General features: G+C 40.1%; 1 protein-coding gene across 8 annotated transcripts in view; it reads right to left on the reverse strand.

Annotated features, from left to right (window-relative positions):
* Positions 1-265: 265 nt before the first annotated feature.
* The window catches only part of abca2 (ATP binding cassette subfamily A member 2), a 146,552-nt gene continuing 121,697 nt past the window's right edge, over positions 266-25,120 (reverse strand). For 5 of the 8 annotated variants that reach the window (XM_023343530.1, XM_023343531.1, XM_023343529.1 and 2 more), the window contains 15 exons: positions 19,066-19,240; positions 18,867-18,982; positions 18,638-18,785; positions 17,349-17,472; positions 16,692-16,824; positions 15,283-15,403; positions 15,019-15,197; positions 12,987-13,128; positions 11,743-11,877; positions 10,036-10,139; positions 9,863-9,955; positions 5,607-5,709; positions 5,400-5,537; positions 5,117-5,326; positions 2,788-3,626 (listed from right to left, as the gene is read on the reverse strand). In XM_023343530.1, coding sequence (XP_023199298.1) covers positions 3,513-3,626; positions 5,117-5,326; positions 5,400-5,537; positions 5,607-5,709; positions 9,863-9,955; positions 10,036-10,139; positions 11,743-11,877; positions 12,987-13,128; positions 15,019-15,197; positions 15,283-15,403; positions 16,692-16,824; positions 17,349-17,472; positions 18,638-18,785; positions 18,867-18,982; positions 19,066-19,240 — 2,035 coding nt within the window. In that variant the 3' untranslated portion in view covers positions 2,788-3,512. Of the gene's footprint in view, positions 2,706-2,787; positions 3,627-5,116; positions 5,327-5,399; positions 5,538-5,606; positions 5,710-9,862; positions 9,956-10,035; positions 10,140-11,742; positions 11,878-12,986; positions 13,129-15,018; positions 15,198-15,282; positions 15,404-16,691; positions 16,825-17,348; positions 17,473-18,637; positions 18,786-18,866; positions 18,983-19,065; positions 19,241-25,120 lie in introns of those variants that run through there. The other 3 variants (XM_023343537.1, XM_023343532.1, XM_023343533.1) reach the window with 2 other exon arrangements.

The raw sequence follows: 25,120 nt of genomic DNA on the forward strand, positions 1-25,120 counted from the left end.
TCTGTATGACCTTCCTTTTTGCCCTGGTTTCCGTTTTTTTTTCTTTTTTTGCATCTTTCGTTTGTGTCCCTCTTCTCACCGTAAATTTATTTCCCATAAATTCATAGTGAAGTTATTTGCATTTTATGTTAAATGGGCTGTAAAGGCCTATGAACTCATTTGACTGGGATTTCAATATGAAATATGTGTGCGAATATAAATTGACCTCACATTTTTATTGGTGAGTTTCTAATGTAGCTGATAAAGAAAATTGACCATGTCGCTGTCTGTGTGAATTTATACTCACAGAAAGCTTTATTAGGAACATCGAGCAGTCTGTACATGGAAAGTTATGTTTAAATATGCTGATGTCAAAACAAAACAAAATCAAGAGCCCCAAATGAAAAAGAATCAACATTTCTTTAGCAGACTCTGAACAGTATCCAGCGCTGCAAAGCCCAAGGTAAAGCTCAACAACATTAAGGGCCGGTGGGTGACTGTACCTTCATCTCAGGGAAACAACTGCTTCCTTATTCAAATAAAATGCTAACAGAAAACACATCACCCAAATGACAATCTGCTGACTCTCATCACCTCCAAATACAAGTTTTGAAGTTCCAGATTTCAATCAATCTCTTTTTAAAAGTTTGCATAAATCTGCTGCTGGTGACATGAATTACTGCCCTGTTAGTCTGAAACAAGTTGCTGCTGATTTGTAGCGCCAGTTAGAAGTAAAGTCTAAACTCATTTCTGATGTCCCAGTACTAGAAGATCAAGTAGAAAATGATCTGGTCAATAAATAAACAGATCACTGGTGGAAACTAAGTACTGGTGTTTTGTTCCATGAACTGAATCTAAAACAGTTTGTGATAAGATCATCATAATGATATGATAATTGAACACTCCCAGAAGCTTTGTGTGACTAATTGAAAGTCTCCACTTTAACATCTTCAGCATTTCTAAATGCATGACTATGAAGGTCTCACTACAGCATTTCATTCAGTGCTTGGCCCATTCTAGACTTTGAATGGGCCAGATGGAACACTTTTGAGTTTTCTTTATCTTCTGGAGACGTTCTGCTGTGTTTACAGTCACTGTCAGCAGTGCTTGATAAAAGTTATGGTCAAACATCTCTGGTCTCATCTGCTCTTCATACAGTCCAGAAAGTTTTGGATTTATTTAACTGTAGTTTTGGGTCAATATTTCTAATAGTCTTTTTATGAACTTTAACCTTTAGCATGAAGCCTGAAGAGTCTGAGGTGATCTTTTCTCTTGGGGTTGGCAGGTTTCCTACCTGAACTTTCTTTTTCACATGAATGAACTTCAGATTGTTTGGAAATGATCAGAACTCTTTCCAGATTGATCTCTAGTGAAGGTTGTGAATTAATGGACATCTGGTTCTTCCTTGCTGATGGTTCCCATGGCAGCAGTGAGGATCGATCTACACACCGCTTCTGTAATTAGACTTAATTATGATAAAACTGATTACTATAGTTATATGTTTGCATTCAAAAGAATGAAGAACTAAACTGATCTATGATTCTTTTCATTAATTTAACAGAAAAAAGTTCAGAGCTGTGACTTCAGAGTCAGGTGATCAGACAGATGTGCATCTGTGAGATCCAGATGTGGCCTTTTCAATCAGATTTTACAATAAAATGAATACAAGCTGACAATGCCTCTGTCTGCTTATACACCTTCAGACAAAAAAATCAAAAGTTTTCAAGTTTAACGATCACATCAGAAAAATGCCAGTATTTACATATTAAAACCAAAATCCGGGACTGGAAATGTTTGTGAAAGGAGGAATGAAACAACAATTCTGAACAAGAGGAATCACTACTTGGTTTAACAAAACTAATGAAAAAAGTTGATTAAATCCACATGCCAGCAAATAGTCTAACTTTTGCTTTCTGGAAATATGCTTCTTTTTTCTGTCTTTTGCACATTTATATAAAATACATCACAGAAATCTTGTAATTAATAAACATTAAGCTGAAGGTAGTTCCAGTAGTAAATATTGTGTACTGAGTTGATTTTAGTGTCACAGTGATGGCAGCTCGGTCGTCGTCTCTCCAGGTTGATGCAGTAACTGTTAACTTACTATACACACTGTATAAAACTGATAGTCCACAATATGATATGTCTAAAGCACAAAGGAAAACATTTTGTCTGACACAGAGCAAGATGAGAACAGTGCGCCACCATCAGGACAATAATCAAGCTGTGTGAACGGCCTCTAGGTGACTGACATCAAAAAGCGTCTCCATGTAAGATCTGCTGTCCTTACAATATCCAAAATAAATCATTCTTCCTGCCACAGAAAAATAGACTATTACATTCTCATCATGACTGCATGCTCTCAAGACAAGCTGAGATTGGTGTGAGGGTTCCACTCTGGTTCCACTGGTCCATCTGGTTCCACTGGTCCATCTGGTCAAAGTAAGCTGCAGAACCAAACAGTCTTTCACATCCATCCAGGTGTAGCTGCATGACAGCCACTCATACATTCAGGAGAAGCTGTGGGTGGAGTGGCCCTCCATTCTGCAGCTCTGTCTGCAGCCACCGCTGTCCCACCCAGCAGCCCGTAGAGGTCCAAACGTCCCCTGGGGTCAGAGGTCACTCTGTAAGCCTCAGAGGTCCAAAAGAGTGGGATCAGTTCAGTCTCTCTGCTCCAAAGGTTTTCTGTTTTAACAGAGGGTGTCTGTGTTGAAGGAGAGCTGCACCTGCCCCACACACACACACACACACACACACACACACACACACGCACACGCACACACACACACACACACACACACACACACGCACACACACACACACACACACACACACACGCACACACAAAGGGAAGGTTGGTTTTTCACAGAACAGCAGTCTGCTTTCCAGCTGCTTGGTCAAAGGCAGAGGTTAAAGAATGACACCAGGTCCTGTTTTAGTGTGATCATCAATCGATAATCAATCAATTATCCTGACGATTATTCAGATAAAATGAATACATTAAGCAGATTTTTCATTTAACCGCTTAAGCGTTATTTATACAGTATTAGAAATACGTTAGAAGATACAAATAAACAAATAATTCAATTCTTATTCAAAATAACAAACATTTTATTCCCTAAAATTCAACAGCAGCATTCCTTCAGTAAATACTTGATCATCTGTAGCACAACATAGATCTGCAGCTAAGAAATGTTCAGTCATTTCTGCTTTCCATCCACACAGTGCAGGCGGAGCTGGTGATTAACAGATTAATAACTAAACAGCCAAACGATTTTAACCAGGTGAAGCTAAAACTGCCCTTTGAGTTCTTGGTGTAGAAAGAGATTTACAGTGTTTTCTTTTCATCTTAAATACTAAATCACCAGAAAAAAAGTGGGATTTTCGGCAGCCATTGACAGCTAGAGCTGCCGTGCGCTTAGAGCTTGAGGGCAATTGGCAAGAGTTTTGTCAGAATGGGAAATTGTAAGAAACTGCAAAGAATTGTCAAAAACTGTGTTGTCCGTGTTGCTCCATCACCATGCAAATGCAAATCAACTCTTGAGCACCGGCCTTTCCGACGGTCGTTCACCCATTTTCCCTTCTCTGCACCACCCAGGTCTGTTTAGCAGTTCCAGAACCCGACCAAAACCCCTCCGTGTTATTACCTTGAGAAATAATGAGATTTGTTTAAGTATAAAAGATAGAAACGTTTATATCTTTTGTACAGTTCTGGCTTCATTGCTGCTCTTATAATGTGTTGTTCTTTCAGCAAATGGCATCTTTTTAGTTTGTGTACTCTAGTTAACAGTCAATAACTAAATTAGATGATTATTTCAATAATGGATTAATCACAGTACAGTAGCGCCTGCAGCTGTTCACACTGTGTGTACATCGAGATTTTCCTTTAAGTAAAAAAATGTTATTGGATTTTTTAATCATCTAAATCTCTTCACTATTAACACAATTGCGGAGAAAAAAAAAGATCTTTGGTGTCTAAATATCTTGTACGTAGAGCACATCAGTGTGAGTCTGTGGGGGTCAAAGGGCACGCCAAAGCTGAAATCTTATTGGTCAATTTACTTCCGTTTATTTGGCGGCTTGGCGCTTTTTCTGTGAGCTAAACATTATTGAGTGGATTTGAACCTCCCACCGTTCTGAGAGGAGTTGAGTGAACCCTGCCTGAGCTTTTTTACCGTACGTGCATTTCTGGCAGATCGTCGGTTTGAAAGGTTTTTTTGTGAACTGTAGAGCTGACAGGTCACCCAGTTGGCCGACCAAGTCATCTCCCGCTCTTCCTGAGTGTCGCACTAAAACTGCAGGTTAAACAGTTAAATTTAGTTGAAACTTTGCCAGAAGAGAAGATATTAAGCAAACATTGTTGCTTCACCTTCTCCTCCTCTGAACGTCTGACACCACCAGAACCTGGAAATCAACGTCCTCCTCTTTCCGTGGATCACAGAGGTAGGCTTATTATTATTATTTATTATTGCTCAATAATTAATCAAAGTCATTTATTTACTGCTGAGATGTTTGGACTATTGAGAGCTACATGAACCATGTGACAGAATATCCAGTTCAAAGAGCGTGGGAACTCTCTATGCTGCTGGTAAGAAACAATCAGATGTGGAAAAATTGTTTCAAATCCAGTTTGTATTGCGCATGGACAAGATGTCAGAGTGTACAGTCATACTGAATTAATTAGAATCTACGTCCTGATGAGGCTGGCTTGTCAGTAACTTTTGAAAATAATCTGTAAGCAGGTAATAAACATAGTTTTTTATTAAGCCCACATTTATGGGCTTAATAAAAAAAAATAGCAATTTTGTATCTGTCTGATGTAATATTCTAATTTTAAATGTCATTATTTCATTAGCTGGAAGTGGAAAATCATCATAATTAACAGAAATAAACTGGAAAACATCAATCTGTGAGTAATTATTAATATGTTTCACTTAGTAAATCTAATTTATTGAGTGAACAGTGTTTCCGATGGTGAGGTGCTGTTGCATCCTCAGCTCATAATCTTCATCTGTTCTTCCTGTCAGATAAACTCTGATGTTACCTGCTGCTCTGCAGACAAACTGAACCCAACTCAACAAAGAAGGGATGCAGATGATGTGTTGTTGGGTTTTGGTATATCTGAAATATTACTCACCCTTTCCTCTTCAAAACTGATGAGTCCTTCATCATCATCAGTATCGAGCTCCTCTGGAGCCTCACTGATCAGAGCATTCCACTCCGTGTTGGCAGGCCGCACTTTCAGGAAACTGAAGATGCGCTGCAATGGGGACTGCCCGCCACCAGGGGGCAGAACCTCCTGCTGCTCCAAGTTGTCGCTCTGCTTCTTGGCAAAGTTAACAAACACCTGGATAGGAAGAAGGCAGCGGTTAATTCAGCTGTCCTCACTAAAGTGTGGGACGCAGTCTGAGGGGACGCACGTTGTCCAGGGTGGTCTGACTGACGGAGTAGTCCTCAATGCCCAGGACCTCCACCACTTGCTCCATCTTACTGAACACCTGGGCCAGGGAGATGCTCTCAGACTTGAGCTGGTACTGGACCTTGGTGTGGTGACGCTCCTGGGAAGATGGTAGCAGATTAAAGGAAGCGCCTGTACAGATTTAGGAGTCAAATGTTCTGGCTGTTACCTTCAGAACAGCTTCAGGGAAGTTCCTGTTGAAGAACCGCACCACCTCCTTCACATTACCGCTGCTTTTAGTCCTCACAGTTATCATGTAGCCATCCCCAAATCTGGAATATGACCACAGAACAACACATCCTTCCAGTGGTAGCTTGCTTCCACCAAACCTCTGATTCATCATTCAAACTTATTAGCTTGATCGTACTAATTGAATCTGCGCCTCCTAACCACAATTTCTTCAGTGAGAATAGAAAACACAAAAAAGGAGGAGGCGTGGCTTCAATATTTAAGAATACCATAAATTGTAGTAAAATCTCTTTGGGTCTCTTCACCTCTTTTGAGTATCTTGGAATTGAGGTTAAAGGCCACAAACGAACTTTGACATTAACTTTATACAAAACTCCAACTTTTGTGGAAAATTTCTTTACTGACTTGAATGAACTTCTATCTCTCATATGTATTGATTATGATTGTTTAATAATTGTCTGTGATTTCAACATTCATGTTGACAACCCCCAAGACAGAGGGGCAAAAAAGCTCGCTAATATTTTAGAGACTTTTGGTTTAACACAACATGTCAAACAAGCAACACACACTCAAGGACACACACTGGACCTGGTTATCAGTAAGGGTGTGAATATTTCCAATGTCTCTGTAACTGATGTCACCCTGTCGGATCACTTCCTGTTATCTTTGAAAGTTCTTTATCTTTTAACCCACTTATACAAACAGCAACCATCATAAAACGTTCTCTCACTGAAAACACAGCAGAAACATTTAATCAAATCTACTCTTCTTCCTCACCCTTAAGCTGTAATGATGTAGATAAGTTGGTAAATGATTTTCAGGCTAAAGTCTCAGATATTATTGATTCCATTGCCCAAATTAAAATGAAGGTTGTGTCTGATAAAAAGAAATCTCCATGGAGAAATACACAAACAGTTAGATCTGCAAGACAACTCTGCCATAGAGCAAAACGAAAATGGCGTAAAACTCAACTCCACGTTCATTGTGACATCTATAAAGAAAGACTACGTAACTATCATTTAACACTAAAACATGCAAGAGAGGCTTTATTTGCAGATGTCATAAATAAAAACATTAACAATGCTCGAGCTTTATTTGCAACAGTTGACAGAATCACAAACCCTCCTGTGATGTTACCGCCTGAATTCCAATGTATTGCCGCCTGCAACCAGTTTTCCAGCTTCTTTTCAGAGAAAATTCAAAAATCAGAGGATTAATCTCTACATCCACTATAAAGTCAGTACCAATGCTGTGCCCAAACAAAACAAATACAGGAAAAATGACCCAATTCCAACTACTTAATTATAAAACCCTACAGGAAATTATAAGTCAATAAGCTCCAGTTCCTGCTGTCTGGATGTTTTACCCTCACATTTCTTTAAGAAAGTTCTGCCTGTTATTGCTGCTGATCCGATCCAAATAGTAACTCATGGCTCTCATCAGGCGTTTTCCCCCAGGCTTTGAAAACAGCAGTAATCAAACCACTGATAAAAAAGAACAATCTGGACAAATCACTACTGTAGAACTACAGGCTGATCTCCAACCTCCCATTCATCAGCAAAGTTATTGAAAAAGCTGTTGGAACAGTTAAATAGCTTCCTAACTATAACCAACCTCTTTGCCTCCTTCCAGTCTGGTTTTCGTGCTCACCACAGCACAGAGACTGGCCTAGTCAAAGTGTTCAGTGATATCCATATAAATACTGACTGTGGGAGAACCACAGTGCTGGTTCTGTTGGACCTCAGTGCAGCTTTTGACACTGTTGACCATGACATATTACTGAATCGACTGGAGAGTTGGGTCGGACTCTCCGGTCCAGTGCTTAACTGGTTTGAATCCTACATAAAGAACAGGGATTTCTTTGTTTCAATTGGAAACTTCTCATCAAAGAGGTCAAAGGTCACATGTGGGGTACCCCAAGGTTCAATCCTAGGACCCCTTTTATTCAATATTCATATGCTCCCACTAGCTCAGGTTATAACAGAAAATAATATTAGCTACCATAACTATGCAGATGACACACAGCTCTACATTACGATGTCACCAGGTGACTCAGAGCCCATCCAATCACTGAACAGATGCTTAGAACAGATAAATGTGTGGATGTGCCAAAACTTTCTCCAGCTGAACAGAAACAAAACTGAAGTTATTATTTTTGGACCTAAAGAGGAACGATCTAGAGTCATAGATCTAGAGTTATAGATCTAGAGTTATAGATCTAGAGTCAATGCACAGCTTCAGTTATTACAACTAAAAACCAGCGATCAGCCCGAAACCTGGGAGTAGTGATGGACTCTGACCTGAACCTCCAGAGCCACATAAAGAGAGTTACAAAGTTGGCCTTCTATCACCTGAAGAACATTTCCAGGATTAAAGGACTAATGTCTCAGCCAGATCTAGAGAAACTCATCCATGCGTTCATCTTCAGTCGTATTGATTATTGCAACAGCATCTTCACAGGTCTGTCCAACAAATCAATCAAACAGCTGCAGCTGATCCAGATGCTGCTGCTCGCGTTCTCACTAAAACCAGGAAGATAGAGCACATAACACCAGTTTTAAAGTCCCTCCACTGGCTCCCTGTAGCTCAAAGAATAGACTTTAAAATACTGTTGTTAGTTTATAAATCACTGAACGGCTTAGCACCACAATACATTAAAGATCTGCTGTTGTTGTATCAACCTTCCAGACCTCTCAGGTTCTGGTTCTGGTTCTGCTCTGCATCCCCAGAACCAGAACCAAACGAGGAGAAGCAGCTTTCAGCACCTATGCACCACAAATTTGGAACAAACTTCCAGAAAACTGTAAAACAGCTGAAACACTGACTTCTTTTAAATCTCAACTAAAAACCCACCTGTTTAGAATTGTATTTGAAATGTAATCAATTACAAATGTATTGATGGAACTTGACTTAATGCTGTGTTTTGATTATTGATTCTATGTTGCATTGTGTTTCTGTGTTTGTAATGATGTAAAGCACTTTGAAATGCCTTGCTGCTGAAATGTGCTATACAAATAAAATTTGATTGATTGATTGATTGATAGCAACAAGCCGTCATCTGAAAATTCAATCTTCATTTTCTCAACTCTCTCTCATGATGCTCAGATTACTAGTCCTTGTTAAACAACATGATCTCTTGTTAGTGTGTTGATTTTGTTAATTCAGTTTAATTCACTTTATTTATACGGCCTTCCTTCTTTATACTGTATGGTTTAAATAATCAATTCAGCTTCTCTTTTTCTTTACGTCTGCTATTTGCTATTTCCAGTAGTTCATGTGTTTCTCCAAAGCTTCTGCCCTGAACCGGTCAGAATTGAAAATAGTGATATTAAAAATAGGAAAGATCTTTGTTTGATATCATAAAATATTTGCTAATATCCAACAAAAAATGTAGACACGAATAAACCTCAGTCAGATTAACAAATAATCAAAATGTTTAAAACATTTACTTGGATTCTCTGTTTCTCAGATTCTTTCTTTGTTTTGGAGGCAAACTGCAGACCCAGCAGGTCAGCTTGAGTCCACACAGGCTAAGTTTATTTGTTCTGTTCTCATGAACAAAAATAATACAGTTTTGCAAAAAATAACTTGCCTAATGAAGTTTGTGGCTTCATACAACTAAGATGCCTTTCAGCCTGTATTCACCCCTTGTATATTTCACCTTTTTGTTGCTTTTGCCAATCAATCACAATCAGCAAAATTTTGGCTTTTTTGACAACTCCCCCATATAAATATATGTATAAATAATCACTGCTTTAAGTCAGTATTTGGCTGCTGTCCCAGCAGGGAGTCTGTGTGCATCGGTGTCAGTCAGGAAGCTGCAGTTTTCCTCCATTCTCTATCCAACATTCAGGCCAACAAGCCCTCTGTTGAATTAGGTCAGTCACTTTAAAGGGGGTGAATATTTATGCAATCACATATGTTATACAATTTTGCTTTAACATTTTTTGTCAAATGATTGATTTTAAAAAGCAATACAAAGTTAAAACATCCAAGGGAGTGAATAGATTTTATAGTCTGTACTGAGGCAGCTGGTAGTTTTCTTACTGCCACACGTCCCTCACCCTGAAGGTAGAACAAGATGGCAGCCATCCTCCATCATCTCCTCCAGCTGGTTTAAAGTAGCCAGTTTGGCTGTTTTCCAGAAAAACAACCAACTAAATGCTGACATCCACAACAAGTAGGGTGGACCAGAGTGGGTCTCACTAATAGCACAGTCAAGGTTATGTTCTTCACCTGTTCTTTAGATGCTGGATGCTGCCCAGACATTTAAACCGGCCGTTTACCATAATTCCCAGTCGAGTGCACAGTGCTTCACACTCCTCCATGCTGGTGAATACATCAAAACAGACGTTAGAGCCAATCAGAGCCAGAAGGTTAAACACGTTGCTGCAGGCGGCGCCCCCTACCTGTGTGATGTGAGCACAACGGAGCGGCCCGTCTTGATTATGTCCAGTATTAGATTCCAGAGGAACCTGCGGGCCTTGGGGTCCATGCCAGTGGTGGGTTCATCCTGGAGAACACAGGAACAGAGCAGAGGCTCACACACACACACACACATAAGACACAAAACACATCACCCAACTGCTTTATCTCATTTCTAGAAATATTCGATTACATATTAAAACTATAAAAAATATTGAGTTATCTTTTGTTGGAGATTAAATCATTTTGTATTTAGTCCTGACAGTAAAACTTTAGATTTTTGTACTTTTCCCCCAGAACTCTTAATCAATATTAATCATAGCTGACTAACTATAAGGCATAAATTCATGTCAGCAGCAGCAGATTCATGAAGTCCTTTAAAAAGGGAATGATGTCGTACATTTGCAGATAAATCCTGAGTGTTTTGGACGGTTTGTGAAGTAGCAGATCATCATCCGGATCTTCTGTGTTGTAACAAACAGCCACCAGGTGGCAGTGCAGATACATCATCTAGATTTTGTTCTGACATTCAAGGACCCAAGGATCAAATCCTTGAATAGCAGGGTGTCTGTTGCCTGGCAACGGCTCTCAACAATTAGCTATTGTTACTAGTTCCATGTTTTGAATTCAGATTTCTTGATAATGTCACATGAAGAAAAGCATTTGTTTTTTTCTCCATCTGATTTCCTTATTTTGACTATAATGGAACATTTTTCTAATGTGCTCCTCACCTCTCTTCTGCTTTAGGTTATCTACATAGTCTTATCATCTGTCACATGGACCCCAGTGTCCTGGATCCTAGAGCGTAACTTCTCCAACCCAGAACTTATCTGCCCTCTTTAGCATTAGAGAACAATCCTCTGTCCTGAACAATAGACAAATGGCCAGAGCATCTGTGTTGGGCTCCACAGAATATTTGGTATATTACAATCAAGGACTCACACCTCTAGTCCAATCAAGCCACTCTTCTCTGAGCAGAACCTATAAAAGAAAGCCAGATCCACAGACTGACAGACTCCTTTCACTCTGTATTTCTGTTCTCACCTTGCAAGGTTTTAATACATTTCTTATTTCTTCTCATCCAGACTCTTGTTAAAGTCATTTTTCCATGACAAGCTCCAAAAATGAGGCAGTCTCACTCAACTCAACAGAGGGCCAAACTACTGTACATCTGGTCAGTTTGATTGAGGGCCACAAAATCTCATCAATAGTTACTGGAAAGACAATAACTATATGTCCAGTGGTTTTTAAAATATATTATGTCAAATTATTCACACAGAAAAATCTAATCTCAGAATTGTGTTTTTTCTGGGTGCTCTGGCTTTCTCACTGCCCAAGAACATGACTGGTCAATAAACTGGTTTCTCTACATTGTTCTTGGATAAGACAGTGTTGGTGTGTGCGGAGGTGTTGGTGTGTGTGTGGTTGGACCCTCAGATGGACTGATGAGTTGTCTGTAGACACCAGCTGTCCTGACACCCTGCTGGGCTTGGTGGGTAGAAGCAATGTAGCAGCTGACAGCTCAGCTTTGGAACATGAAGCCTTCTCAAGTAATCACTTAAATAGTCTCAACAATTTCCCATTTCTCATTTACCTTGTTCAAAACAACTTAAACTGTTACAAGAATATCTAAATGTTTCACATGTTCCTGGTTCTTATGACCAGCAAACAAATCTAGTCAAATATTTTACCAGGAAGATGAGGGACGGGTATCCGATCAGAGCAATAGCTGTGGAGAGCTTGCGTTTGTTTCCTCCGCTGTAAGTCCCAGCTGGCTTGTCTGCATACTTTGATAGCTCCAACTTTTCTAAAGCCCACTGTACAACCTGCAGTCACACAAAGAAATAGTTAATAGTCACTAACGGGAAGTTGCCCAAGTTCCTTTTGTGCCTCATGAATGTGTTATCCATCGGAGGATGTTAGAGAGATATAGCAAGCCTCCTCCACAAATATCCTCATTGGTCTGTAAAGATACAGCAATTACCAGCAATCATTTGGAAGCTAATAATGACTTTTTTTCACCTTCCTTTGAAGAACCTTAAATCATTCAAATTCAGCCATGCTGGAGGAGCCCACTTCTGGTCAGACCAGGTTCAGTGGGACTGAAGTCCAGACTGGCCTTCAGTTGTTTAGCTTGCTGTTGTGGTTTGGATCTTTGGTTGTTCTTTGACCTCCTGGACAGGCTGTCCATAAACACCTGCCTCTAAACATATTGCTGTTTGTGGAGAACGGTTCTCACTGTGACTCTGAAGTATTTGTAAGCATTTTTTATTTGACCTTTATTTATACAGGATAAATCTCATTGAAATTGTTTTTTTAAAGTTTTTTTGGCTGTAGTGGCCTTTTTTGGAAAGTGCTAAGACAGGAAGTGGGTAAACAGAGAGAGAAGGAAGACATGTGGCACAGATCACCAGGCCGGGAATGGAACCTGTGACTGCGGCGTCAAAGACTACGGCCTCCTTATGTGGGTTGGGTTCAACACCTGTACCACCACAATATCTCATTTTGAAGAAATACCTGTTCCAATGTCAAATAAAATTCACTATTATTTTCAGACTGTCACTGACTCGGTTTCTCATCTGTTCAACTTTAGATCGGGCCAGAATGGGTTCCTCTCTCAGCCCACTTCGTGCTGTCACATAGCTCCCATTTACTGATTCTTAAAGACTGGCAGTAATCAGCTATGAGTTTGGCTCCTGAAAATGAACCAACAATATGATTAATCATAGTTAATGAATTGAATAACTACTGTCTCACACAGCCAGGTTTATTGGGACAGCGTTTTTTTTAAAGAAAAGTAACAGAAGAGACAAATATTTTCTCACAACACTAAAGGAAAGATGAAAGATTTCATCAAAATGAATGGCTCAGTTGTTCCAGATTGGCAAGTCTCTACAACAGTAAAAAAGTGTGTGTGTATGTGTGTGAGACTGACCCTTTCCTGGTCCTTCCAGGGAATCCCACGAAGTCGAGTATAAAGCTGCAGATGCTCCCTGGCAGTCAGGTCATCAAACAGAGCATCAAACTGTGGACAGTAGCCGATACTCTGCTGGACACGCAGAAGGTCCTTCAGGATGCTGAAAATGTACACATGTGCACTGTCAGGTTTACAGCCTTGAAATAGATAAAAGAAGAGACAAATGAAATGGATTTAACTCGCGAGGAGAGCAGAAAGGAGGGTTTGATTTTCAGTCTCCAAACTCGCTCTGAGAATCCTCTCTTGCTTCTCCTCCTTTATTTGCATCATGATACCCTAATATACATTGGCCAGCAGCTGGTAAAAGAGGTCACAAAACAAAAACACAGCTGCTAACACACAGTCATAAATCTTTCTATTCAATGAAATCTTCCTGTCTTAGGCACATATGAGGACATCAAAGCAGTTCCTGTGCCTCTGGGTCACAACCTTTGATCCTTTAACCTTTTGGTGTTTTACTAAGAGCATCTCTTAGTTTTGGCTCCAGAGTGGCTGGTATCTGCTTCCAATCTGGCACGCTTATCAGTTTCCTGCAGACATCTCTCACAGAACAGACATAGATTCTAACAGTCCTCAAATATAATGATTAGTATTTATATAGGTTATTATTTTAATTCTATCATGCACGCACACACACCCCCACACCCCCACATGCACGCACCCCCCCACATATCCTCCCTTGTCCCCCCCCCCCACCAAAAAAAACAAATCAACTGGGCACCAGACATAAACCTATACACATATTTTATTTTCAAACTGCACTGAAGTTTATTTCACACTTCAAGTTGCAACAAAACAAACTACAAACCATCTTTACAGTGAAACACTTTTGTGTAACTGTTTTTTTTTTTTTCATTCAACCATACCACTTCCCGCACCCCTCCTGCAATGGCACTGCGCCCCCCTTAGGGGGCGCGCCCCACACTTTGGGAACCACTGAGCTACAGCAACATTCATCACTGCTCTCAGTTGTTCTTGCTGGAATGTCAATGTCAAATTTATTTATATAGCTTTTAAAATCAGGTTTAAAGTGCTGTACAACAATGATAATAGAATAAGTTGATGAAAAGAAAAAGAGAAATAATGCAAAAAATATATATATGATAAAATAAGTGTAATAATAATAAGCAAATAAAATAAAACATAAAACATCACAATAGAAAAGTTACAGTATCAGGCATCAATTAAACAGAAAAGAATAAAAAATTAGTTTTAAAAAGCAATTTAAAATGATCCAGATTGGGCAGATCTAATCTGGAAAGGTAGATTATTCCAGAGAAAAGGAGCAGCAACGGAGAAAACTCCTTTTCTCTGAAGTCTGGTCCGAGGGACTTTCAGTAGCAACTCACCTCTGATCCTACTCCTTCTTCTTCATCTTCTCTTGGGCTGCTTAACACGTATATTTTATGTTTTCAAATTAAATTACTTCTTGAAAAGTTACTGCAGAACCCCAGTGGACCTAGAAAGCAAGCTTGTGCACAACTTGGAGGTGTGTGCACTTTATCTTGTTTCACCACCAGACCCTAACCCCCCCTCAGTAAGGTTATACAAAGACAAAGTATTTTCACTAATGATTAGTGATCTGACAACCACATGAAAGGTGTTCACAAAATGCCCTTTAAGATTCTTGGAGAGTTTGTAAGTGGAAATCTAAAAAGGATTTTCTGTTTCTGGAAGATGCTCCTCGTGGTCCCATCTTCTCCACAGCGACTGGAAAAAATCTGATAGTTGCTGTATGAAACTGGATTCCACCATCACATCTAGACTCATCGATCCTTTCCTACACCAGCCTCCAATCACATGTTCTTACTTATAGCTATGGTGTAGAGCTCCCACACAGTGAGCTAATACAGAACCATGCCAAAGCCTCTGCACACTAAAAACTAGTTATTTCTAAAAGCCTCAGACGTGAGACTTGCTGGATAGAGGAATATGTAAATGGAAGGCCAACAGGCCCAGACAGAAGCCATGGTTTGTAGCTGGCTCTGACCTGTTTCTGTTGATGAAAGCCTCTCCTCCAGAGGTGCACTCGTCTCCGGTGAGCATCTTGAATGTGGTGGTCTTCCCTGCTCCGTTCACTCCCAGCAACCCGAAGCACTCCCCGGGCCGGACGCCAAGACACAGGCGGTCCACGGCCAGGATGCGACCCATCTTCCTGGATTTATACACCTGGCAGGTAGCAAAGCAACACTTTAAGCACCAAGCCTGGCTTACAGTTTAACTTGAACTAGTCTGGTAGAACAGAGAATCAAACCTTTGTCAGGTTCTCGATCTGCAGCATGTCACTGTCAGCATCGCCCCGCAGCACTCTCTGTCTCTCACAGGCCACATCTACATCATCATCATCGACAGGCTGGCAGCTGACCGGCACCCTCCTGCATACAGCCACACATACCAAGCTGTTCTTTTGGGGATTGTTTCATAGATTTACACGATGAGAAAGAAATAATTAAAAATGGCAAAAATTGGTTCTCTGCCTCTTCCTCAACATAGCATGGGATTTATTTGAAGTTTAAGACTCATCTTCCTAAAGTGTTAACTGTACTGTAAGTCTTAAGAGAAACTGTGAAAGAATTTCAGGAAGCACTTTAAAAGATTAGAGGAGCTGTCTGATTTGTTTTTAAGGAAACCTTAAAAAAGTCAAACATGACTCAAGATGTTCCTTAACAAGACTGAACAGAAGTAGGAAAAATATAATTGAAATCATAATCACATTGATTTTCTGAGCCTGTAAAGAAGTGTGAAAATTCAGTTTCTAACTATGTGCCATAATTCAGGACAGAGGGCTTTTTGATTTTTAGATATGTGACAGTTTACAGTAAATCATGAAAAAGCAAAAAAACAAAGTGCAAACATACAAAACTATCAAATAACAACTAACCTCATGTTCTCTAACTCAAACTCAATCCTGAATGGTTCCTCTGCACAGATATTCTACTAATTAACACAAAGTCTCTAAAATATGATGCATCAATCAAACAGCTGCAGCTGATCCAGATGCTGCTGCTCGCGTTCTCACTAAAACCAGGAAGATAGAGCACATAACACCAGTTTTAAAGTCCCTCCACTGGCTCCCTGTAGCTCAGAGAATAGACTTTAAAATACTATTGTTAGTTTATAAATCACTGAACGGCTTAGCACCACAATACATTAAAGATCTGCTGTTGTTGTATCAACCTTCCAGACCTCTCAGGTTCTGGTTCTGGTTCTGCTCTGCATCCCCAGAACCAGAACCAAACGAGGAGAAGCAGCTTTCAGCATCTATGCACCACAAATTTGGAACAAACTTCCAGAAAACTGTAAAACAGCTGAAACACTGACTTCTTTTAAATCTCAACTGAAAACCCACCTGTTTAGAATTGTATTTGAAACGTAATCAATTACAAATTTATTGATGGAACTTGACTTAATGCTGTGTTTTGATTATTGATTCTATATTGCATTGTGTTTCTGTGTTTGATATGATGTAAAGCACTTTGAAATGCCTTGCTGCTGAAATGTGCTATACAAATAAAATTTGATTGATTGATTGATTGATTAACACTGTTGTTGTCATGACGACTCTGTGACCTCACTACAGCTTTCTAATCAACTGATACTGGCATAAATAAGCCCCAAAGCTACTGGCGTCGTGGCTCGTCTGATGATTCTTCTCACACTCACGGTGGTTTCCTCAGGAAGTTGTATTGGCAAAGGATGGTGATGAGGAAGCCAACAAAGCCTTCTATCGTCATAGCAACGAGTCCTCGAGTCACAATATCCCATTCAAACGGAGACTTCATCTTGTCAAACTGGCCTGTAACACACACACACACAGGGACACACATGGTTCTTTAAGCAGCTGGACGTTCCCCTGCTGGCCGCCAGGCTCCTGGTGAAGAGGGCCAGCTGTCTGCCCATCAGCCACAGGTGAGAAGTAAAGTGTTCTGTTGCTTGGTGATGATGTGAGCTTCCAGGTAAATGACATAGTTGACGTGGTTCAACCATGTCATTTAGTAAGTATTGCATATTTGAAAAGAAGTGGAGTGAAGCTCAGCATCCTGCTGCTAGGAGTTGCTAATCAGGTTGGAGAAAAAAGATGTTTCTTTGTGTCTGTGGCATTTTGTCTAAAACAGATCCCCAGACCTCAGAACTTCTTCTACTAATGGAACGGCCATACAGGAAACATGGGGTCATTGGGATATAAAGGGCAATAAATAAAATTGATTATTAATATTATTATCATTAAGTTGTGTAACAGTCTGAGCTTGGGTTTATGAAGACATGGTAGGGATTCCTCACACTGCCCGCCACGTGTGGCCAGCTTGGCGCTGTTAGTACCTATTTTAGCGTAGTATTCATTGATGTACTCGTTGTAGGCCATCTCCATCAGACCGTGACCCAGGTTGTAGTTGGGGAAGATGAGGAAGCAGGACTTCAGGTAGCTGTTGACTCTCTTTAGATCCTGGAGGACAAGAAAACGATCCAGAAATAAAAATTAAGAAATACAGCTTGCTGCAGTTATGCACGGTCCTTTTCTGAGTTTAAAAAAAGTTACAGGTTCAAAACCCCCAAAATCTTTGGTCTAAAGCCCCTTTAACGAGAACCTAGAGAAATGACCTGAGGTTTTTCTAGTTCTATGGAGCAAACAGCAGAGTAATGCAATACTCCCCCTCCTCCACCTATTGCTGTGTACTGTTGGTCAGCTGGCTGAAGTAACCTTCTTAACTTTAAACCTACACATCTTATAACATAAGATGCAATTTGGAGCAAAGGCTGCATCTGCAGCTAAAAACCACTTTGTTGGAAATAAATAATTCTGTGTTTTCTTCTATCTCTTTTAGCTGATTGCATGCTCATATTTATACACACACACACACAAGCGGACTTACACACAAAGCTAAGGTTAAAGGAAGTGACACACTAGGGAACAGCCTCTTTAGCCGTAGCTGAAATTGAGGCCCAGAAAAGCAACCAGAAGCTGTTGCTAGGGGCCATTTTGCTGTGTTTGCCCATAAGGAAAACATGACGATGAACCAGCGCTGCATTTTAGTCTTAATAAATGGAATTCATGAATTTAACTCACTGACTCTTCTTGAACCTCATACTTTAAGAGCCTAATTGGAGAAACGATAATTCTCCAGCATCTTCCAACATCAACGTGAAAAGCTCAGGCCTTTCTCAGCACAGCGCAGGACTGATCTGACTGATTAATAAATGGATAGCAAAATGTGCTTGATATGAGATTTTTAACAGAATTTAAACCAGGTGAAGATAACATTTCCACCTGAGGAGTTTGGGGTTTTAGAGGTTATTTGTTTTTTTATCTTAAATGCAAAATGTTTGTATTTTTTTACAGACTTGGCTTAATTACTGTGTTCACTGAGTTATTTTTTCACCAAATTGACTTTTTAAAAAAATAGTTCATCCAGTTATTATATGAGTTTATAATTATTTCAATAATCAATCTATCATGAGTAATGTAATTGTTTCAGCTTTAGCTTTATCAGCAAGAATTATTTTCATAAAGTGATCATGCATAATGGTAGTCTGACATCGTGGTTAAACATGTTATTGACGTAAAATCCTAATAATTTGGCTTAGGATGTACAGTGGTAACAGTGAAACACCTTGTCATGCTCAAACAGCTGCAGGAGGAAGGTGGCCACGGTTGCAGTTATGCCTATGAAGAGGTTGATGACGATGAGGAAGACGTAGGCTGTACTGGGAACATCAAACCAGAAGGATGCTGGATACATGATGGGAGTGATGGACCACCTGCAAAGAAACACTTGTGTGGGTCAGGACAGGCTCCTGACCCTGGTCTGTGTTGGCAGAGGAGGAATGCTAGAGCCTCACCCGTAGAGGAGGAAAAGGGAGAGGACGGCTGGGAAGTTGGTGGGGGAGGTGTAGGCTGGCAGGTCGAACACAAACAAGATGATGACGCAACATGTGGCAGGTACCAGGTAGTTCAGCTGCGGACAGAGGAGACAATGAGCTGAGCTGAAACAATCTGATCTGGACGCACACAGCAGCAGCAGCACTCTGTCCTGCTCACCATGTCCCAGATGTAGTTGGCCAGCCAGTAGATGACAGGGTCACAGCCACTGACGAACTGCAGATGTTTGGCTTTAGTGGATTTCTCTGCAACCAGGAAAACCACAAAGCTGGCAGGTACGAAGGACATGGCAACAATAATGAAGATGGCTATCACCACGTCGGTGCCCTGCAGCCTGCAGATACAGAGGAGACCAATGTGAGCACACCCATTCTATTGCAACAACTTAATACACTCTGAGTTATTTTACTCCTGTTAGTTTACCAGCCTGATGACATGTCTTCCCCCTCTCTCATTGTCCACTTTTCTGTCTGACCATTTCAAATAACGATCACTAGAACCAACAAAACCTTTTAAAAAAAAGAATCGATTGTCACTTAGAATTGAGGACATCCCAGAGATTACCATCACTCATATACTATACTAGGTTAGTGACCTTGATAGCCAAATATCTGATGTGATAAATATTGTTTTCTTCTTGTTAAATATCATGTGCACTGCTGCAAGTGGAGAGTTTTTGCCCCTTGTTCTGATTTTTTTCAGAACCAATTTATACTGTATTACTCCTCACTGAAATACTTGAAATCTGTATATGAAAACAGACTTCAAGTATCTGTTTTAAAACTTGCTCCATCATTACTGTTATGTGCTTAAACCCATGCTTGTTTCTTTTTCCCCCATCTATGTTGCACTGTTCATTGTGCCTCAACAAATCACTGTATTCTGTTTGTCTATCAATAACAGCAGCAAATATAAAAATAAAGAAAGAAATAGAGAGAATTAAAACAGCAAGGAACGTGAATAACAGAAGAGTGCTAATGCATGCTGTCAGCAGCTCACAACAGGAGACTCTCATGTGGGAAAGAATTAAAACATATACTCTAGGATCATTAGCAAGGTTGAGGAGGAGGAAGTTCAGGAGTTCCACTTGAAATGACAATAGAGGATGTAAATAACTGATGCAATTAGGATAATGAGCAAAAGAGATGGAGTTCTAAAAGTTTAGAGTTCTAAATTATGACCACCTGGTAAATGTAAAGTCAAATGTCCAAATCCAAGAAATAATGAATAATAAACTGTATAGACTGGAGTTTCTAGTGGTGGATCAGAAAAACAGGATCCCATTGCTGGGCAGAAAGGCTAGTTCATCCATGAAGCTGATAAAAGCACAGTATGAGAACATCCTGCCGGTTGACAGAATGATGACTCCAATCAAAGAGTAGCTTAAAGATCTGCGTAGAAAAGAAATCATAGCATTTGTGGAGCACAGCCATGACTGGATAAGCAGTATGCTGTCAGTGACAACATCAAATGGAAATCTGCATAGACACCAAACCACTAAACAAAGGACTGAAAAGGAGCCATTTTCCTCTACCCATGACTGATGATGGCCTGCCAAGACTCTCAAAATCCAAGGTATTCAGTGTTTGGGATGTAAAACATGGATTCTGGCACATCAAATTCGATGTTATTTGACATGGCTCAGGATTTCCAGCTCCAGAAGTTTTCAAAGGACACTTATACAACCACTACAGGGTTATAAGCAGTGCACATCATTGCTGATAATATACTGATTACAGGTGAGGGAGACAAACAGGAGGAAGAGGACAAGGATCATGACAAAAATCTGAGATGTTTTTTAATGAGGTGCATACAAAGAGACATTAAACTTGATGCTGACAAGTTTAAACTGAGAAGAGAGTCTGTACCCTACATTGGACACTTCTTAACAGCACCAGGCCTAAGTATTGACCCAGAAAAAGTGTGGGAAATTCAGGAACTGCTGAGGCCCACAGATGTTAAGGTGTACAGAGATCTGTAGGTATGCTGAACAGCCTTTCAACGTTTTGTGACCATCTTTCTGAAGAATGTCAAGTTCTGAGACAACTTACACACAAAGAGAACATGTGGGAATGGACAGAGGTGCTGAGACAGCTATTACAAAACTGAAAGATCAAATAACTATTGATAGTTATTTGACTGAAATAACTATAACTAATGAACCACTACTGAAGTAATAGGACCAAAATGAAGACCTTCTCCTGCAATGTGATGTCTCAGAGACAGGACAAGGAGCAGCATTGACACAGAAGGAAAAACCTGTGGCACTTGCTAGCAGAACGCTAACTCCCATGAAAAGAGGTTATGCCTAAACACAAAAAAAATATTTGGCCTTAGTGTTGGGGATAGAAAAGTACCACCAGTATACTTTTGGTAGAAAATGACTGTACAAAGTGACCATAAGCCACTAGAAAATGTTATGAGAAAACCACTGCTTAATGCACCAAAGAGATTACAGAGAATGTTACTCAAGCTGTAGAAATATGACATTGATCAAGCTTTATTTGCAACAGTTGACAGAATCACAAACCCTCCTGTGACGTTACCGCCTGAATTCCAATGTATTGCCGCCTGCAACCAGTTTTCCAGCTTCTTTTCAGAAAAAATTCAAAAAATCAGAGGATTAATCTGTACATCCACTATAAAGTCAGTACCAATGCTGTGCCCAAACAAAACAAATACAGGAAAAATGACCCAATTCCAACTACTTAATTATAAAACCCTACAGGAAATTATAAGTCAACTAAGCTCCAGTTCCTGCTGTCTGGATGTTTTACCCTCACATTTCTTTAAGAAAGTTCTGCCTGTTATTGCTGCTGATCCGATCCAAATAGTAACTCATGGCTCTCATCAGGCGTTTTCCCCCAGGCTTTGAAAACAGCAGTAATCAAACCACTGATAAAAAAGAACAATCTGGACAAATCACTACTGTAGAACTACAGGCTGATCTCCAACCTCCCATTCATCAGCAAACTTATTGAAAAAGCTGTGTAAGCAATTAAATAGCTTCCTAACTATAACCAACCTCTTTGCCTCCTTCCAGTCTGGTTTTCGTGCTCACCACAGCACAGAGACTGGCCTAGTCAAAGTGTTCAATGACATCCATATAAATACTGACTGTGGGAGAACCACAGTGCTGGTTCTGTTGGACCTCAGTGCAGCTTTAGACACTGTTGACCATGACATATTACTGAATCGACTGGAGAGTTGGGTCGGACTCTCCGGTCCAGTGCTTAACTGGTTTGAATCCTACATAAAGAACAGGGATTTCTTTGTTTCAATTGGAAACTTCTCATCAAAGAGGTCAAAGGTCACATGTGGGGTACCCCAAGGTTCAATCCTAGGACCCCTTTTATTCAATATTTATATGCTCCCACTAGCTCAGGTTATAACAGAAAATAATATTAGCTACCATAACTATGCAGATGACACACAGCTCTACATTACGATGTCACCAGGTGACTCAGAGCCCATCCAATCACTGAACAGATGCTTAGAACAGATAAATGTGTGGATGTGCCAAAACTTTCTCCAGCTGAACAGAAACAAAACTGAAGTTATTATTTTTTGGAACTAAAGAGGAACGATCTAGTTATAGATCTAGAATTATAGGTCTAGAGTTATAGATCTAGAGTCAATGCACAGCTTCAGTTATTACAACTAAAAACCAGCGATCAGCCCGAAACCTGGGAGTAGTGATGGACTCTGACCTGAACCTCCAGAGCCACATAAAGAGAGTTACAAAGTCGGCCTTCTATCACCTGAAGAACATTTCCAGGATTAAAGGACTAATGTCTCAGCCAGATCTAGAGAAACTAATTGATGCATTTATCTTCAGTCGTATTGATTATTGCAACAGCATCTTCACAGGTCTGTCCAACAAATTAATCAAACAGCTGCAGCTGATCCAGAACGCTGCTGCTCGCGTTCTCACTAAAACCAGGAAGATAGAGCACATAACACCAGTTTTAAAGTCCCTCCACTGGCTCCCTGTAGCTCAAAGAATAGACTTTAAAATACTGTTGTTAGTTTATAAATCACTGAACGGCTTAGCACCACAATACATTAAAGATTTGCTGTTGTTGTATCAACCTTCCAGACCTCTCAGGTTCTGGTTCTGGTTCTGCTCTGCATCCCCAGAACCAGAACCAAACGAGGAGAAGCAGCTTTCAGCATCTATGCACCACAAATTTGGAACAAACTTCCAGAAAACTGTAAAACAGCTGAAACACTGACTTCTTTTAAATCTCAACTAAAAACCCACCTGTTTAGAATTGTATTTGAAACGTAATCAATTACAAATTTACTGATGGAATTTGACTTAATGCTGTGTTTTGATTATTGATTCTATGTTGCATTGTGTTTCTGTGTTTGTAATGATGTAAAGCACTTTGAAATGCCTTGCTGCTGAAATGTGCTATACAAATACAATTTGATTGATTGATATGTGATCTATGTGCCTTGACGAGACATGCTTAGCTGACACTAGGCAGAGCTTATTTACCTGACAGCAGTGAGGGAGTGACAGAGTCAGAGATAGACTGTTAACATAATTTCCTACTTACCTATCTCTCCACAAAGACTCACAGCCATCTGTGATGCAACAACAGAGTACTCAGCTTTGCAGTAAGTTATTAGGTTAATCCTGACAGGATGACCAAAGCACAAAAAAGATGTGGAGCTACACATTCTACACTATTTTGCCTATCAGGACAAGCTGAGCTTTCAGGATGGCAGACTGTTCAAGAGGCAAGGAGCCCTAGTTGCTGATGCATGGAGAGCTGACCTGACCCGCCGTATACACTCGGCACACCTGGCAGTGGAGGGCTGCCTCAGACGAGCATGTGAGTGTGTGTACTGATGAGGGATGAACAAGCAGATAAAGACATTTATTTCCAAGTGAGGCATATGTAGGTCAGCTACACAACAACAAAACCCCAAACAACAAAAAGGGACTTTACATCCTGATGACATTGTCTACAGGCCTTGGGCCAAGGTAGGAACTGATCTGTTTTCATGGCAAAGAAAGTTCTATCTGATTACTGTGGACTATTATTCAAATTTTTGGGAAGTTGATTATTTACTTGACACCAAAAGTATCACAGTGATCCACAAACTGAAAGCACACTTTGCTCATCAGGGGATTCCAGATGTGGTCATCTTACATAATGGGGCACAATACTCATGAGTTTAAACTGTTCAGTCAAAAGTGGGAATATGAACACAAAACATTCACCTGGATTCTCACAAAGCACTGAAGAAGCAGAGTCAGCTGTAAAAACAATAAAACACCTCATGCAGAAAACTGCAACAGTTGGACAGGATCCATACTGTCCAACTGACACAGCAAGTCAAGGCCTCATCTCAAGTCCAGAGCAGAGACTTCTCAGTAGGAGGACCCAGTCCCTTCTTCCTACAAAAAAGACCGTATTGAAGCTGAAGGTGTCAAACAACAAACAGGAACTAATTAACAGCAGACTGAGACAGGAGAGATATTACAACCGTACACCAAAGGATTTAGACGTTCAGAGCAGGGCACAGTGTCAGAGTCCAACCATTTCAGCCCAGTAAGACCTGAAAACAGCTAAAGCGATTAGACTGGGGAGTTTCAGATTGGATGAAGCAGAGCTGGAGTTGGGTGGCGTCCTATATTCATGTTCCTTACAAGAAATGTTGAATTTTTGAAGAAGAAAAAAGGAAAAAAGGAAAGACGTGATTATATATATATATAGTTTAGCCAAGATAATTAGATGCATTCTTTCGAAGTGTCTATATTTACATTCAAATGCACTGGGTAGAATATGTGTTATTTAGTTAATATATGTTATTTAGACAGAAAATGTTTAATTTCTGAAAGAAAAAAACTGAGAAAGGATGTGACAAGTGAATTGTTAGTTCTGGTTTTGTTCCCAGGAGGACGTATTTGTGTGTGATACACACCAAGAGCGCGCTAGAGAGATAGCACTTATGTTGCTCTGTGAATCTAGAATAAAGTCATAATAAGCAATAATACCGCTTTAACAGTCCATTCTGAATAATTGGAAAACAGAACACAAAGGTGGCATTGATATTTGGTTCTGTTGGGTACCAGCACATGAAGGTGTAAAAGGCAATGAAAAGGCAGATAAATTAGCAAAAGGGGCTTTAGATAGATAATAACGATTACAATTCCTTTTGGGAAAGGGGAAGGGAAATCACTTATTAAGAGTAAAGA

Source organism: Xiphophorus maculatus, chromosome 12, assembly GCF_002775205.1.
Source record: "Xiphophorus maculatus strain JP 163 A chromosome 12, X_maculatus-5.0-male, whole genome shotgun sequence".
Lineage (NCBI taxonomy): Eukaryota > Metazoa > Chordata > Actinopteri > Cyprinodontiformes > Poeciliidae > Xiphophorus > Xiphophorus maculatus.